Here is a 15,820-nt window from a genome sequence, read left to right on the forward strand (position 1 = left end):
TGACCGTACAACCTAGCATGACCCCACGATCATGAAGTCGTCTGACTTTTCTTTTTAAAATTCGTTTACCTCTATTTCTGTAGATAATAAAGGATAAAGGGAGACACGTTTTATGGGAAACGTAAGTGGTGGAGAGCTGGAACATGGGCCAAATAATGTTGATAAGGTGCGGTCAGCGTCACAAGGCGGGGCATCCCCAAGTGTAGTGCTGGCTCAGGCCACCCCTGACCCTGCCAAGTTACCAGGCAGGGAATCACTCACATTCATCCTTGTGGCCGTATTTACCCTATGTGTGTGCAAGTTGTGCTACATAGCCATGCTTACTGGAGACGACCCAATGACAAGTGCCAGGGTTAACCCAAATAACAGGGCAAGTGGTGGTAGGGGCGGGGGTGAATGACCCGCCCCCTCATCCTGCACCTCTCATCTACTGTATTATACACAGCGATAAATGATATGCTGTCACTTGTCAGCAGACAAAAATATATAACAATAAATGTGGAATGCGTTATCTTTGGAGGGTGTGTGCACTCCACGCGTACACTCAGTTCTCTGTAATTCTCAGTTCTGTAATTCTTGCCGCGCAACAGTAGTTCCATAATTAATTTTTGGACCGTAAATAAAGTCCATTTTACTGGAATTTACTTAGTCACTGTTGATTCTCTTAGTGCGTGGGAAACATGTTTGATAGCCGTTCTCGTGGGACTTAGCAGGCGCGTCTTGCAAGATGTCAAGCAAGCAGGCAGGTATGAGATCAGGCGAGGGTGAGGGAGGAGGGCAGGCAGGACTGGGAGGCTGGGCTGGAGTAACGGGTGCACGCTCCACATCCACGCTCCGCTTTATGACATCATCGCAACAACTTGTCTGTTTGCCTCCCCCTACTTTTATCTGGTGCTGACAGACGATGTGGGGCTGGCAGGGAGGCTAGGGTATATGCAATGAATAACCAAAGAAACACGAGCAAGATGAGCGGGATTGAACGATAGCTTAGTGTGAACAGTAAGTCAGTGGCCGCACCTGACCTGAAGATGCTCGAAGCCACCCCGCACGCATGAACACACGCCCACACACTCCCTTCTCAAACTCGACTCCTACGCCTCACACACCACCCCAGCGTTTTAGAACACTTTACTATACCGATTTATTTAGGGCATTTAACGATGTAAAATGAAAACGAAATAGAGCAAGTAGATTGGAGTAACTGAAAGTCCTTGGCAATTCTTCCACCTTTGAAGTTATTTCGCACTGATTTGTGTTTCTAGTAGTTGAACCTTAAGAATCGAGGAGGAAATTTATTAAGTTACTCACCGGAAACTTGACTACTTCTTGTACCTACCGGAATCCCGCTACAAATCCTACCCCTCCCCTCTCCCTCCCTAACCCCAGCAGCGTGGGTGGGGTGGGCGGGGTTGGACTGGCAGGCGGTAATGAACACGACATGGGCGGAGAGGCTGAGGCCACGCTGCGAGAGATACGTTACAATAACCGTAAGTGTTCGTTCTCCCTCGCTGCCCACCCTGTGGAAAAGACGATGACGTTGATAAGTGGAGTAGTTGTAAAAGCGGTAAAGGAGTGGTTGTAGGGTAGAGTAATCATACTAGTAGTAGTTACGGCAGTAGTCCAGTCACATAAGGTTTTCATTCAGATTAAAACAAGTGTAATTGTTTGGAGATAAATGAAAGGGTTAGTTTAAACATCCCCAGCAATAACAGCACTACTACTAATAACATCACAACTGTTGCTGCTACTAAGCCATTTTCCATCGCTCGTCACAAAAAGTTCTTGTTTTGTTTACCCCGCAGGCGTGTACCTGCACGTGATATTGATAGAAACCTTACTTGTATCGTCTTATGTAAAATACTCTTCTAGTAAAAGAGTGTGTGTGTTTGTGTGTGTGTAAAAGAACACTAAGGTTGAGGGAGATGATCGATGTAGTAGAACTTTAGCCCTTACAACTGCGCTCCGAGTTGGGATCCGCTCTGACCTACTTGTAGCGTGAGTTGACGACGGTGACGTCACACGGTAGGAAAGTGAACGTACGGGTGGATGACCTGACGAAGCTGCGGCTGCCATCAGTACTAGCGCCTCTGTCGCAGTGACCGCACGGAATCCCGCCTTCACGTTGCTACACTCACAATAACAAATAATCTTAATTAAAGTGAACAAGAGAAGTACACTATCATTAACTCAGTTCTGTTCACTGTTGGCGAGTTACGCAATCCTTGACCTTGTGTTTTGCATTTGGTCAGTCAAAAGTGTCTTTGTGTCAACGCTCCAGGACAGTCTCAACGTGCGAGGAGTTACTGGGATCAGTGTATATAGGAGCAAGAGGATAGCTGGAGGGCGGGACCAACGGTACTGACAGGCGCCACGGTACATTGACCCGGCGACACCACCTGTCCTCCCCCTTATCTGTCTACCTGCCCACCTCCTCTTAGTCTACCTACTCACTCCACGTCTCGTTGTCTCGAAACAGTTACATCGTGAAAGAAGGGAGTAGACGACTCTTAATTTTTGAGAGAAAGAAATCATCTTCACACCTCGTCACTCCTATAAATCTACAATTGTGGAAACAACTGTGGACACCAGTTGTGGAATGAGAAGTTTTGAAATTGATTCTTTCAGTAGCTTCTAATTAGTTCTTTGCTTATCAGTACAATTGACACAAAAGTAACAGTGAAAGTGGAGCATTCACTACCATCACTTTCCACAATGGGCAGTGGCATTTGGCAGTGAAAACGCACTGGGTTTGCCGGTTGGGTGAGATCTTCAATGCCTAGGAGTTTACCAAAGACCTCGACGACCATGGTGCTGCATCCCTCGCGAATTACACATAAGATTGGTAAGTTGTATTCTTGGTCAACACCGTGTTTAAATATTTTGTTTTCTGTGATTGTCAGGTAATTGCAGATTGAATTTTAGTTAGTGAGAATAAGTTGATTCCTTTTTTCATCGGTTACACTTATTAAAAATTAAAATCATATCTGTTCGTATTTAAACCAACGCTAAAAATATCTTATATAACTTGTTACGTAATACTATATATATATATATATATATATATATATATATATATATATATATATATATATATATATATATATATATATATATATATATATATAAACACTTCAACCTGTATGTGTTCGTGCCGTAGAGTTTCTCCAACCGGGCCACGGCTACCTGTAGTCTTGTTACTAACACGTGCGCTCACATACCCAGACTCATAATTTATGAACGAATCTACTGTTTATTATTTACGTTAAATATTTTTCCTGTCATCACCTTTTGCCCAGTTATAATAATAGATGTTGCTCATTGACAACAAGATAGGGGAAATTACAGTTCGGCAGGACTAAACGAATTTAGCCTTGGATGGGAATACTTGTCAAAAACCAACTTGATTCATAGGTTGCGCTTTGGTGTGAGTTTGATCGCCTCTGATCATATAGACGACCTTGTTTAAGCTGGTGTAGTGAGGGGTGTGGGAGCGTCATAACTGGGTGCGCCTACCGGGAAATGCCAGGGTCGGGAGGGAGGGAGGGAGGTGATGGTGATATGAGTGCTTCCTGCCTGAACCCCCGACCAGAGCGCACACTACCCTCGTGCTTTACTTACGCTCACCCACCTCACAACCCCGCCCATTTCTCATTTATCTTCCTCACAACTCTGCCATCTCTTCACACATCTTCATATCGCATCCACCTTCTAGTTGTGTAATTTATTTTTATCGCCGCTACGATAATGGAATATTGTGATTATAAACTGAGCTGGAAACCAAGACATATTCCATAATAAGCGAGTATTGTGAGGGATTGACGTTAGAAAGAAAACGGTATTCCTGAAAAAAAATGATACATTTATCCCATGTCAGACAGTGTGTGAAAACACGTGACCTGGGATCCACGTGGCCACGTCAAGCCCAGTCACGGTCAATAAGCTTTGTCTGGAAGGCATAGAAAGGGTAAATGCAACAGAAGGGTAGGAAACCATGGGGAGATAAGTTCTAGAAAGATCAAGTCATTGGAAGAAAATTGAGATAAGAAAGCTGATTCATTGAAACTTTTCTGAACTATTACTGTTCGCTAATATTAGGACGAAATCAAAGTTTTTCTTCGATGACGTGGAACGCTTTGCCAGAAGGGCATTTAACGTCATTGTCTTTCGGTGCTCCCTTGTGTGGATGGCGTAGAGGTCTGGCAGAGAGCGTATGTCTGGGTCGGGCTGTTTCCCCTCAGCCGACGACCCCTCGCTCCCCGGGTTCATAGACCCCTTAACGATCGCGCCAGCCATGTTTTAGGGCGAGGGGAGTTGGGGGATTGGAGCGGGGGGACGACCAGAGGACTCTGGGTTCGTTGGTGACGATAAGAGCTATTATCACGGAGAGCAGCTGGGTACATCTACTTGTACTATCTTAAAAGTTTTAACCGTAACCTTTAGGTAAAACTGGCGCATAAAAAACAATACTCCAGTATTTTGAAGACGAATAAAAAATGACAAAAAATAATCAAGGTGACTCATTTTAGCACTCGACCTCACGATTCACGTGTAAGTTATCTATAGTTATTTAAGTTGGTCATTATGGATGACTCCGTTGGGTATGGGATGCAGCCACACGGAAGTACGGCCGCTACCTGCATCCACTCACTTCCCATTTCCGGTGTTGGCGTTGGGAGGACGGCGTAGGTTTGAAGGTGACCACCGATAAGGCCACAACCAAGGCAGACGCGTGCGGCACATCTACCCCCTTGGAGTTTCGACCCTATGGTCTCAAGGCTATGCAAAAATGCGCTCCAAACATCATGAGCTTTTCTAATATTAGAGCGCCAATTTTTCTTAATATTTTGGTACACCAATAAATTCTAACACTTGTAGAAAGTCTTCCATGTGACTAATATGTCATGTCGTCGATAATGACAATGAAAGCGAGTGGTGGTTTAAGTAAGAGTGAGCGTGGCTGGGGTGGTGGGGAGCGGGTGAAAGTCGTGTGCGCGGGGGTTGGTGGCGGCGGCGGAGGTGGGCTGGCTGGCGGGACCAGTGGGAGCGACCCAGCCAACCCGCCTCGTACTCACATGCTGGCTCAGTCGCTCACTGAACGAGCTTGGAGTAGGAGGAGACAGCTGTTGTTGCTCCACCTCTCATACACATACACCGCATACTACTTGGATATACATACCTGATCAGTGCTTACTATTTCTGAGATTGCCAACTGTTTATTGGAGTTCCTGTGCCTAGAAGTGCGTCTATATACTTAACAGTGATCAAGCGAGTGATACTTTACTGATTCCAGTGTGATATTGTGACAGCAAGAGTTCACACGAATTGGTGGTGCTTGACCCCAGTGGATTTATACCCGTGTTAAGTATACAACAACACAAATGAAAATGCCGGAAGAGGATTTACCTATACTTAAAGGATTACTACAACATGGAGTGACGCCTGAATATATGAGTAAGTTTAGGTGTAGTACTTTGCAGATGATGGGGAGCATTAATGTATTAGGAGGGAAGAGTTGTGAAGTTTATTTAGATTAATTATCCATAACTATTCGACTTGCATCCAAGAGGAGGAGGAATAGGAGAATGATGGCGTGGACGGCTACGCCACTAACTTGGGATGCGGTTGGGAGTGGTAAATAGGATCAATAAGCCAGGTGTTTAACTGCACAACATCAATAACTTGTTTATTGGTCTAGGACTTACCATTAGTTTACATGACTTGTGGCTGGTGCTAACCAGCCGAGATATTCTCCGAATGTTTCGTACTGTAATGTTCATGAAACAGGAAGTTATTGTATACCTAGGATTGTATATATAATAATATTTAGATAATTTAAAATAAGTAGGTTGCGGGAGTGGAGAGGGTGAGAGCCACGTGTGGTGGAGGCATGTGCCGCGGGTCGTCGCCCGACTGTAGAGTGAGGGGAGGAAGGGGTGGGGAGGCAGTTCACCCCGCACCAATTTATTATACTGTGATACTTTTTTTACGCAGTAACATCCATTTAAAATTTTTAAAAAAGTTTTAAATTTTTTTTTTGTAAATTCGTGTTGGGTGGTGTCACAACCTACTTGTTGTAAGGCTTCATTTCACACCTGTGTAAGGTTAGGTGGCAGATGCCTTTATAAAAAAAGACCAGAAATTGTAGGTTATCGTATTATGATTGTTATAGCTATAATTGGTGTTGCTCGATAACTAGTATTTATTTATTTATATATTGATTGCTATTTTTTACGATAATTACTTGCAATAGTAATTTATAGTGAATTTTGTGGTGAAAAAAATACTAAGTATTTTGTTTTATTTGCAGCTGTGCGCTTCGGGCGTGTGCCTAAGCGTGAGAAGGCCAAGATCCTAGCGGCCATGCAGAGCGTTAACGCCCGGTCTCAGGAGAAGTTGGTGCTGGCAGAGCTGGAGGATGACACCCGCGTTACAGCAGCCATCATCCGCGCCCACATGGATACTTGTGGCTTCACCAGGGACAAGGTGGCGCCCATGCTGCAGCAAGCCCGTACCAACCCAAGCTACACTCAGTGCCCGCCCACACTGGTGAGTCACCTTTCCTTCTTGGTGGGGGGGGGGAGTTAACTGGGGATAGTTAGGTGACAGCTTTTAGTGTGCATTAGGAAGCTCTATCTTGGGAGTAAGTACATGTGTTATGTATATGTGATGTAATTGTGGGATAAAGTTATTTGCATGTCCATGCCATAGGACACAAGTACGAAAGGTAAGGGTATCAGAACAAAACTACGAGTGAGAATACTAGCTAAGTGTGTGAGAGAGTAATCTGGGGCTCTGGAAGATACACTACCAGTTTTTAAACATTTTAAGTACTGAGACTTGTTTCCACACACGACCCTATGCTCATTTTTCTACATTTTTTATTTTTTTTTGCTTTAAGAAGATTGAGATAAAATAACAGTAGAGTGGAGCGGGTGGGCGGGAGGTTGCCAGGCGGCGGCACTGGTGGGCCAGCAGCTCCCGTGCAGGGGCCGTCAAGGTCAGGCGAGTTCAAGTTCACGCGCCCTTATCTTCAGGAAGCCGCTGTCACATGCTGATAACCGCTGATACCAGGCGAGCTGACAAAGACTCTGGGCACTGTTTGTGCTGGCATGTTCGTTGCGTCACTCTTATTAGTGGCTTTACGCCTGGGATATAAATCTTAACCTTGTAATGTCGTTTTGGGACATTATTATTGTACTATTCTTCTGGTGTTACCGATGGAAGAACAGCGTGAAATATTGACAAGAACCAGCATGTGAACGATAAAGTTTGAGTTCAATAAGCAACACCAAGGTGGCGCCGTAACTCGACAGGCCAAAGTGGTGACGAATTCATTGCGAGCCGGAGCCAAGCGGTCACCCAAGGTCACACGGTCCAGTGCTGTTTGACAGATAGTTTGACCATAGTTATTTTTAATAGTAAACATATGATTTTCACCAGACTTGGGAATACATTTAAAAGACAACGTCTGTCAGATTATCATTAAATAAGATACAATGCTTTGATGGAATCGGGGCTAAAGGGTAGCAGTAAAAAAAAAAAAAAATTAATCCCCCCCACCCCTTTTTGCTTTACGTAATACCCCTCCGCCTTGGACAGCTCTTGCATAACCTACACAGGAATCACGCTGTAAACCTCCCAGAAAGGTCATCCAAGCATCCAGTTGATTCATCACATTCTCATGTTTTTGTCAACTGTGTTGCTTGCATAAACATGCTAAATTTTAGTTGCTTAACTTGTAGCAGGAAATATAGTGAAAAGAGACGCCAACTGATTCTATGAGAGTGAAAGATCATTTATGCATCGGGTTAGGCATCACGTGAGCAGTGTCATGTTGATTGACCGTAGCAATGAGTGGTCCCACCGGCAGCTGAATGACGGACTTGGCTCCCGACCACGTGAGATGTATATATTGACCGCCTTGTCACCCGCTATTGGATTTACTGGAGTGACGTCACCAGAGGGGCCACATCAGCAGGGGGCAGGGACGCGCGGTCACTGGCTTCTTTTCGCGTCGATATTTTGCTAACACTAGTATTCTGTTTATTATTTTGCCTAAAGAATTTATTAATGAGAAAAAACTTGATTCAGAGTTAGAATAGGAGTAATTAATGGGATTAGTTTCCATCGACCGGAAATACCAAGGGACACATGAATCGTGATATACAAGGGCAGACGGTTATGCATGTTACTCTTGTATTTATAAGTATTTGTTTTGTGTGGAAGGGTGCGTGCACGCGAGCGCGTGGCTCCCTGGCTTAGTGTGACGTCACTTGTAACCTTGGACTGGGTCGCGTAGAGGGCGTACTTGAGCCCCCCCTAAACCCCACCTGATGCCCCCCTTATCCCTCTTCCCCCGCCGTTACCAGCCCACAACGCTCTCTGCCCACGTCGTTCTTCCTTCATTCACCGCAAGTTATTAATTAGAGCAGTATATTGATATCCCATTTTTTTTTAAGGATGTAATGTTGAAGGTCTTCACGATAAATGCTACGTAATTGGAAAACCTTAATTAAGAGTAAACTGTGAAAGAAAAGTTTCGAATTCACAAATGCGCGTCGGAAACGCCCAAGGTTGCATAGACAGTGGCGCCTCACTGGTGGTGGCTGGGGCTAGCGCTCCCTCACCATTCATTTGCTCGTATAGTGTCGCTTAGTATGGGCACCCACAACATACATAACACCTCGGTAAATATAAGCAGGAAAGACAAGGACGATTTTGTATTGAACATAGGGAAAGAAAGTGAAAGAGTAGAGAGAGAGGGAAGAGGATAGGAAAAGGGTAATAACAGGGAGACAAAGGCGACGCAGCGACACAGGTTCAAGGTCAGCTGGAGGTGGTGGTCACTTGGACGCCCTTGGCAGCGTCACTTGGGGCACTGCTTCGCCCCAGGCACCTCACTCCTGCCCACCTTATTGTATATTCTTGGTTATACACTTTACCTGGAGTATACAAATGTCTCCGTCCCGCTTACCAAAAAGGATCAGTACAGGTACTATATCTTCCGCGTTTTCCCTTAAATCCGTTGACTGGACACTGCAGTTTGTCTCTGGGTGTGGCGTCTCCTTCAGATTTGCAAATGCGGTTTACATACTTTGATTGCTATCCTGTTACTTTAAAAGCATTTTCCTATATACAGTGTTTTTTATTTATATTCTTGGTGTTAGAGAAAACGGAATTAAATATAAAGTACACAATGGGGAATTGTTGGGGCGGCTGCTGCGGACAGGATGCTTGCAGTATCACATGCTGCACAAAGCCCATCATGGCTCGGGCTACTCCTTTGTACCCGACGCGTGTTCACCGAATTTATGCCCTCATACGAAGGTGACTTTGCTACAATATACACTCTTGTCCATTTCGTTTTATTAAGAGCATATACAAGTTCGTGTAATGTAATAAGGGAAACACCTCAGATGTATTTTCCGTGTAAAGTCCATCAAAGCTGAAGGTGAGGAGGATGAAGTTGGGTCCCACCTTGGTGAGATCCCAGGTGTTGTGTACTGTGGACAGACTGAATAGGACCGCCAGTTGAAGGCCGGAACAAAGTGAAGCTAACGTATTGCTCATGGCGTGGTCGATGCTGGGGGCTTGGGTTATCTAAACCTTGTCAAACTAGATCTTCTCAGGCTGTACAAGAACATGCTCCTCCTTATGAATTACTTGTTAAATATGCTTATGGCCCAGTCGTAAAATTTGTACAATGTTAAATTAGTTTCAAGTATCGGCTATTTTAAATACAACACAGGGGAGTACAGTATTTGATTTCAACAGCGGCCTTGGTGGGGGCCCGCGCTCTGTCAAGGTCACGAAGCGCGCCAAATTTACCCGCCAAACACAGGGTTACTTTGCCAGCCAGTCATACAACGCGCTAATCTCCATGCAAATTCCTAGCACGTGGCGGAAATACTTCTTATTATGAGCTTGTTGACTGAAAACAATAATGTGAACGTTCGATATATCAAAAGAGCATTATTGCTGGACGAATTGATTGTCTATTTATTTTATTTTTTTGAGGGGGGGGGGTGAAATTCCCTAAGCTGTAATAATAATGATACTGTAACAGAGTTTCTGGGGAAAATAATTGTCCCTCCCTACATTTGTTCGAGGTAGTATCCTAAACACCCCAGATGTCAGACCGGCAGCAATTTCCTCTGTCCTTCCTCCTCCCTCCCTCCCTCCTTCCACAGCGTGGGATGGTTGGTAGACGACAAGGGTGTCTGGGTTTCCTAGCCAGGGGGCTGTGAATGGCTGGAGGAGAGAAAGCCAACACAGGAATTACTCGTGTATCCAGCCCATAAATGTTAAAATTGTATCTGTTTAACTAGTTGAAGTAATTAAAGTACCCCTCGAAGGATCAATGCAGAACGTACAAGATACACGTGGCTACTACCTGTTCAAGGGCACAGCTACTGAAGATGATTCACATGGAAATTCCTCACATTTTTTTATGTATTCCAGTCATCTCTCTTTAATGAGAGAACGATATACTTAACCGGGAGTTTGTGGCTTCTTGCCTGGCAAGATATAGTGTTGGTTGATGGGGGAGACCACTGTCACTGCACTAGGATGTTGCCACAGGCGAGACAAAGATCCCCCGAAAAGGTTCAACCAGGCGCCGTCTGGATCCTCAGGGTACATTGTTGGCGAGGGCGGAGTCCTGAGGAGGGGATATCAAGGGTCTATGTAAAATCAGCAACGTTTCGTTTTTAATATGTCATTATTAGGGTGAATTTGTACAGATAACCAATGAGGTGACAGGCTATCAGGGGACTCTTCCCCCACCCCCCAGGTGAGGCGGCTGGAGCTCTCCCCCCCCCTACCCCCTCGAGGGTTATCGGAGGTTGTTTGAAGGACGGACGTAAACACTGGGTTATCAGGGGGTATTTGAAGGACATCCGCAAACACCAAGCGTCCCTTGTGACCAGACTTGATCTGTGACGCAACAGTGGGAAGGGTGTACACGGGTATGTTAAGTTGGTTGATATTTCCTACAATGCTTACACAAATTCCGTGTTACACTGAGGATCGGGACTGGTATGTCTGTAAACTCGTGTATCGGCCCACGTATTGGTGTTTGACACGACACAATGAAGGAGTGGAGCTACGTTGCAATGGTGTGTCAGATTTTAAATTTAACTCATCGATCCGCATGTTGCTCCCCTACCCAGCAGCGTGGCCTTGAGCTCTGCAGCAGCCAGCCAGCCCCATGGGGATACTCTATGTTGGAAGGAGGGGAGGAATCCGGTATACCGTTGCAGCCATGATAGAAAATATAGGTACACAAGTAAAATAGTGCGATGTCCCTTAGTTTGCACATGAGTAAAAGAGTGTGAATGAGTAAGGAAGAATACAAGAGGATAAAGAAAGTGGGTGGGGATGGATGGTCCATGCTCAGTTATGTAATATTGTTAAATGTTTCCACGGAGAGTGTGTTTGCGTTGTATTAACCTATGATTTTCCTTCTTCCTCAGGCTTGCCCACTGAATCCCCGGCCAGTGCCCCTCCACGGCCAGCAGGAGCTCGTCCAAGACTTCAGCGAGCGCTTCTCCCCCGCCATCCGTGGCGTCGTGGAGTTTGCCAAGCGTTTGCCTGGGTTCCAGCAACTGCCACAGGAGGATCAGGTTACGCTGTTGAAAGCGGGAGTATTCGAGGTACTTCTCGTGCGTTTGGCGGCCATGTTCGACGCTCGTACCAACACCATGTTGTGCCTCAATGGTCAGCTGCTGCGTCGTGAGGCTCTCCATACATCAGTCAACGCTCGTTTCCTCATGGACTCCATGTTTGACTTCGCTGAGCGCGTCAACAGTCTCTGTTTAAGTGATGCTGAACTTGCACTCTTCTGTGCCGTGGTTGTGTTAGCACCTGACCGCCCTGGGTTGCGTAACGCCGAGTTGGTGGAACGCGTCCAGAGGCGCCTTATCAACTGCTTGCAGGCCGTGGTGTCTAAACACCACCCAGAAAACCCCAGCCTGCACCGAGAACTTCTCTCAAAAATTCCTGATTTACGCACACTCAACACACTTCACTCTGAGAAGCTGCTCAAGTACAAGATGACAGAGCACACTGCAACCGGTGCTGGCCATTGGGACGACACTCGGTCCTCATGGAGCATGGAACACGAGAGCAGTGTGGGCTCTCCGTCGTCCTCTTGCGCTGCTGACGAGGCCATGCGCTCTCCAGTATCATGCTCCGAGTCCATTTACTCTGGGGAATCTGCCAGCTCAGGAGAGAGTATATGTGGCAGCGAAGTGTCCGGATACACAGAGCTGCGCCCACCCTTCCCTCTTGTTCGTCGGCGTCATGATAATTCAGAGGGTGCATCGTCTGGCGACGAAGCCACCGAGTCCCCATTAAAGTGTCCATTCAGCAAGAGAAAATCTGATAGCCCAGATGACTCTGGTATTGAGAGCGGAACCGATCGCAGTGACAAACTCTCCTCGCCATCAGTGTGCTCGTCCCCACGGTCATCAATCGACGAGAAGAGTGAGGAGGATCGTGAGGAAGAGATGTCCGTTTTGCGCCGTGCTCTACAAGCCCCACCCATCATCAACACAGACCTGCTTATGGAGGAAGCCTATAAGCCCCACAAGAAGTTCCGTGCACTCCGTCGTGAAGAAGAACCCCACTCGTCCCAGCCCACACCTTCCCTCCTGGCTCAGACACTTGCTCAGCCACCACAGCACTCTTCCTCCCTGGCTGCCTCACACTCCACTCTAGCGTCAACCTTGGCGTCTACTTTGTGTGGCCCGAGCCTTGCTGCCTCGCACTCTACCCTGGCACGAACCCTTCTAGAGGGTTCTAAGATTTCTGAAGATGCGATGCGCCGTGCTGATATCCTGCACTCCATGATAATGCGTACTGAAGTCAGGGAAAGGTTGCCTTCTTCTGCCAGAGTTTCTCCCGCTCCATATTATGTACCACAAAACGCAATGGACCGCCTTCAGCCTCCAGTATCATCTTGGCCATGCCCATCTTCACGGAGCTGTAACAGCAGCAGCAGTGGCAGCCTCAGTCCTATGCAGCCCACCGTAACAGCTCAGCCACGAGTGCATCTCCTCACCACACCCACACCTTCGCGTTATTACGAGCCAAGGATGTCAGCGACACCAGTTGGACTCGGGGCGCAGCCTTCCACATCCCCTGGTGTATCAGCCCCATCACCGTCTCAAGGTATGGGTGCGCATCATTCGGGCCTGGGCGCTCAACCTCCGCAAAGGACGTCTTCGTCTCCTGTGGTCGAACTTCAAGTCGACATTGCCGACTCTCAACCGCTCAACCTTTCCAAAAAGACGCCGCCACCAACCCCCCAGGAATTTATCTTGGAAGCGTAATGCATGGTTGGGCAGCGCTTACCCGAGTACAAAGCCACTGTGTGGCCCCGATATTCTCATTCTCAGGCGGACAGATGAAGGACAGCGCGAGCAGCAGCGGCGGCGGCAGAAGGGGAGAAAGGGATGAGACGGAGACAATTTTTTTGTTTATTTGTGGGAGGAGGACGCAGCTGCCGCAGAGTGCGGGAGGGTCCTGGAGCACGTAGCGACGCGGGGTCGCGCGTAAGGCGCAGCACCGGTGATGGTGTCAGGTTCGTAGCCGCCTGCTCCCGACCCGCCCGCACCAGCAGTCATGTACAGGGGGTGGGCACCAGTCTAAACCCGCCCGAAACCCGGGCCACCCCAGGTGGCCCTCATACTGGCGGCCCGCCCCGCACAGCTTGTGAGGGTGGCGAGGATGTAAAGCCTTCCGCCCGGGCGAGAGCCTAGTGATGTACCTAGTTCAGTATTCATCGCCTCATGCAGTCTCACCACCGAGGACCAGAGTCATCGTCATCACTCATCTTTCATTACTCATGGCTAGATCTCGATGTCATTATTATTATTTAGCCCAGTGTCTGGCGAACTGTTTGTTATGTCATTATTATTATTATTGTCAATATTATTATTGCCATTACATCATGATAGTTCTTATTGTAATCTTATGAACATAAGTTTGTCATAACAAATAGTTCCACCGTGTGCTTCTATGTACATTTTTGTAATATTTGGGAGTTCAAATTTTGAGTCTTAAAATAAATGTGCAAATAAATAAAAACTCTTTAATTTACACTTTTCCCACTACATGTATGTACCAAAGTAGGTACCAAATAGATACAAACAAAAGAAGGAATTGAAAATGCAACATTGTTGGAATTTAAAGGAAAAGGATAATGTACTAGCTACCAATGTAAAATACATGGAGCAAGTCATTGTACATTTAATAAAAATGTACATTTAAACACTTAATAAAAATGAAACCACAAAAATAAGCCATTCAAACGGTAAAAAAGACAAATGAATATCAATCAAAAAGCCTCAACAAATTTAGTAATATATATATATATATATATATATATATATATATATATATATATATATATATATATATATATATATATATATATATATATATATATATATATATATATTGTCAAAGTTAGATGATACACAATTGAAACCCTAATTAAGTGTAAAATAAGTCAGATCAGCAACCTGGGACTTGGTCACAATTTTTGTGATGCCATATGGCAGCAGGGTCTACCATTAGACAAACACACTATGCTTCCCAGGCGGTAGTACCTCCCTGTTTGATAGCTGCCTACAGTACACACACACACGTGTACATATAACAGAACCAACATATGGATAAACAACAACATATATTTGGTAGAATTTCGACAATATATCATCATCACTTAGAACTCGTGAAATAAAATACATTAACAATAAAAACTCAATAATGTGTGACAAAATTAAACAGCATTGGAATTACTGTCAGCCCCCGAAGACAACAAAAATGCAAAATGAAATATTAATTGCTAAAAATTCAGAACACTGGAACCTAAATTTAAAGTTAAATGTGAAAAGATAAGCAAGTACATTGCATACTAGCAAGTGCCCAGCACTTTTTTTTTTTTTATTTATTGGGCACTCCCTGACAGCCTTGTGCAAGGTGAAGCGCAGAAGCGTTTACAGTGCCCAACAGGGAAGCGTGCTAAGTTCATGCTTGCCTTTATGTCTCATGAGTTAGGAGCGTAGAAGCCTGAAGAGTCAAAGGCATAGAAGCCTGAAGAGTCAATGGTTTATGTCATCAAGTTATTGGAAGCTCCAACAACTTGTCCCTGAATTCGAATTCGCAACTTTCGATTTACACCAGGTACCTACTTTACTGCTAGGTGAAGAGGGACTAATGGGGGCTAGGAAGTATGTCCAAATAACTTCCACCGGCCCGGGAATCGAACCGGTGACATCTCGCTTGCGAAGGCAAGAGCGGTACCACTCTACCACCAGCACCCCACTGCCCAGCACTGGCTGGACCCTTTTAAGTGAGGAGCGACTCCGCCATGACCTGTTATGTAGTCAAGGCAAGTGGTAAAATTATGAGAAGTCTGACATATAATAAGGTGATCGCATGCCTGGCTATGATGGTCTTTAATGGCTGAATAGGATGCTTTGGACACCAGTTGACCCCCCAATTGGTGTTTGGTTTGACCAACACCCGTTGCATTACCTAAATTTTACTTTAATAATTAAACAAATGAAGACTGCAGATCATCAGGCAGTTTTGTAGTTGTTCGCTGATCCTGAATACAACTTGGCCAGTTTGTCCCCTGAGAGCATAGGTGAATGGTCTTGGTAGTGAATTGGAAAATAAACAAGGGCTCTGTATGTATGTATATATATATATATATATATATACATATATATATATATATATATATATATATATATATATATATATATATATATATATATATATATATATATATATATATATATATATA

At 45.4% G+C, this 15,820-nt stretch overlaps 1 protein-coding gene across 7 annotated transcripts in view; it reads left to right on the forward strand.

Moving 5' to 3' along the window:
• The window catches only part of LOC121859104 (nuclear hormone receptor E75-like), an 84,209-nt gene extending 70,118 nt beyond the window's left edge, over nt 1-14,091 (forward strand). For 5 of the 7 annotated variants that reach the window (XM_042355791.1, XM_042355794.1, XM_042355792.1 and 2 more), the window contains 2 exons: nt 6,308-6,546; nt 11,475-14,091. In XM_042355791.1, the coding sequence (XP_042211725.1) occupies nt 6,308-6,546; nt 11,475-13,334 (2,099 nt within the window). In that variant the 3' untranslated portion in view covers nt 13,335-14,091. Of the gene's footprint in view, nt 1-2,126; nt 2,843-5,049; nt 5,452-6,307; nt 6,547-11,474 lie in introns of those variants that run through there. The other 2 variants (XM_042355796.1, XM_042355795.1) reach the window with 2 other exon arrangements.
• Nucleotides 14,092-15,820: the final 1,729 nt, after the last annotated feature.

The sequence above is a fragment of the Homarus americanus genome, unplaced genomic scaffold, assembly GCF_018991925.1.
Source record: "Homarus americanus isolate GMGI-L3 unplaced genomic scaffold, GMGI_Hamer_2.0 scaffold50924, whole genome shotgun sequence".
NCBI classification, from domain to species: Eukaryota; Metazoa; Arthropoda; class Malacostraca; order Decapoda; family Nephropidae; genus Homarus; species Homarus americanus.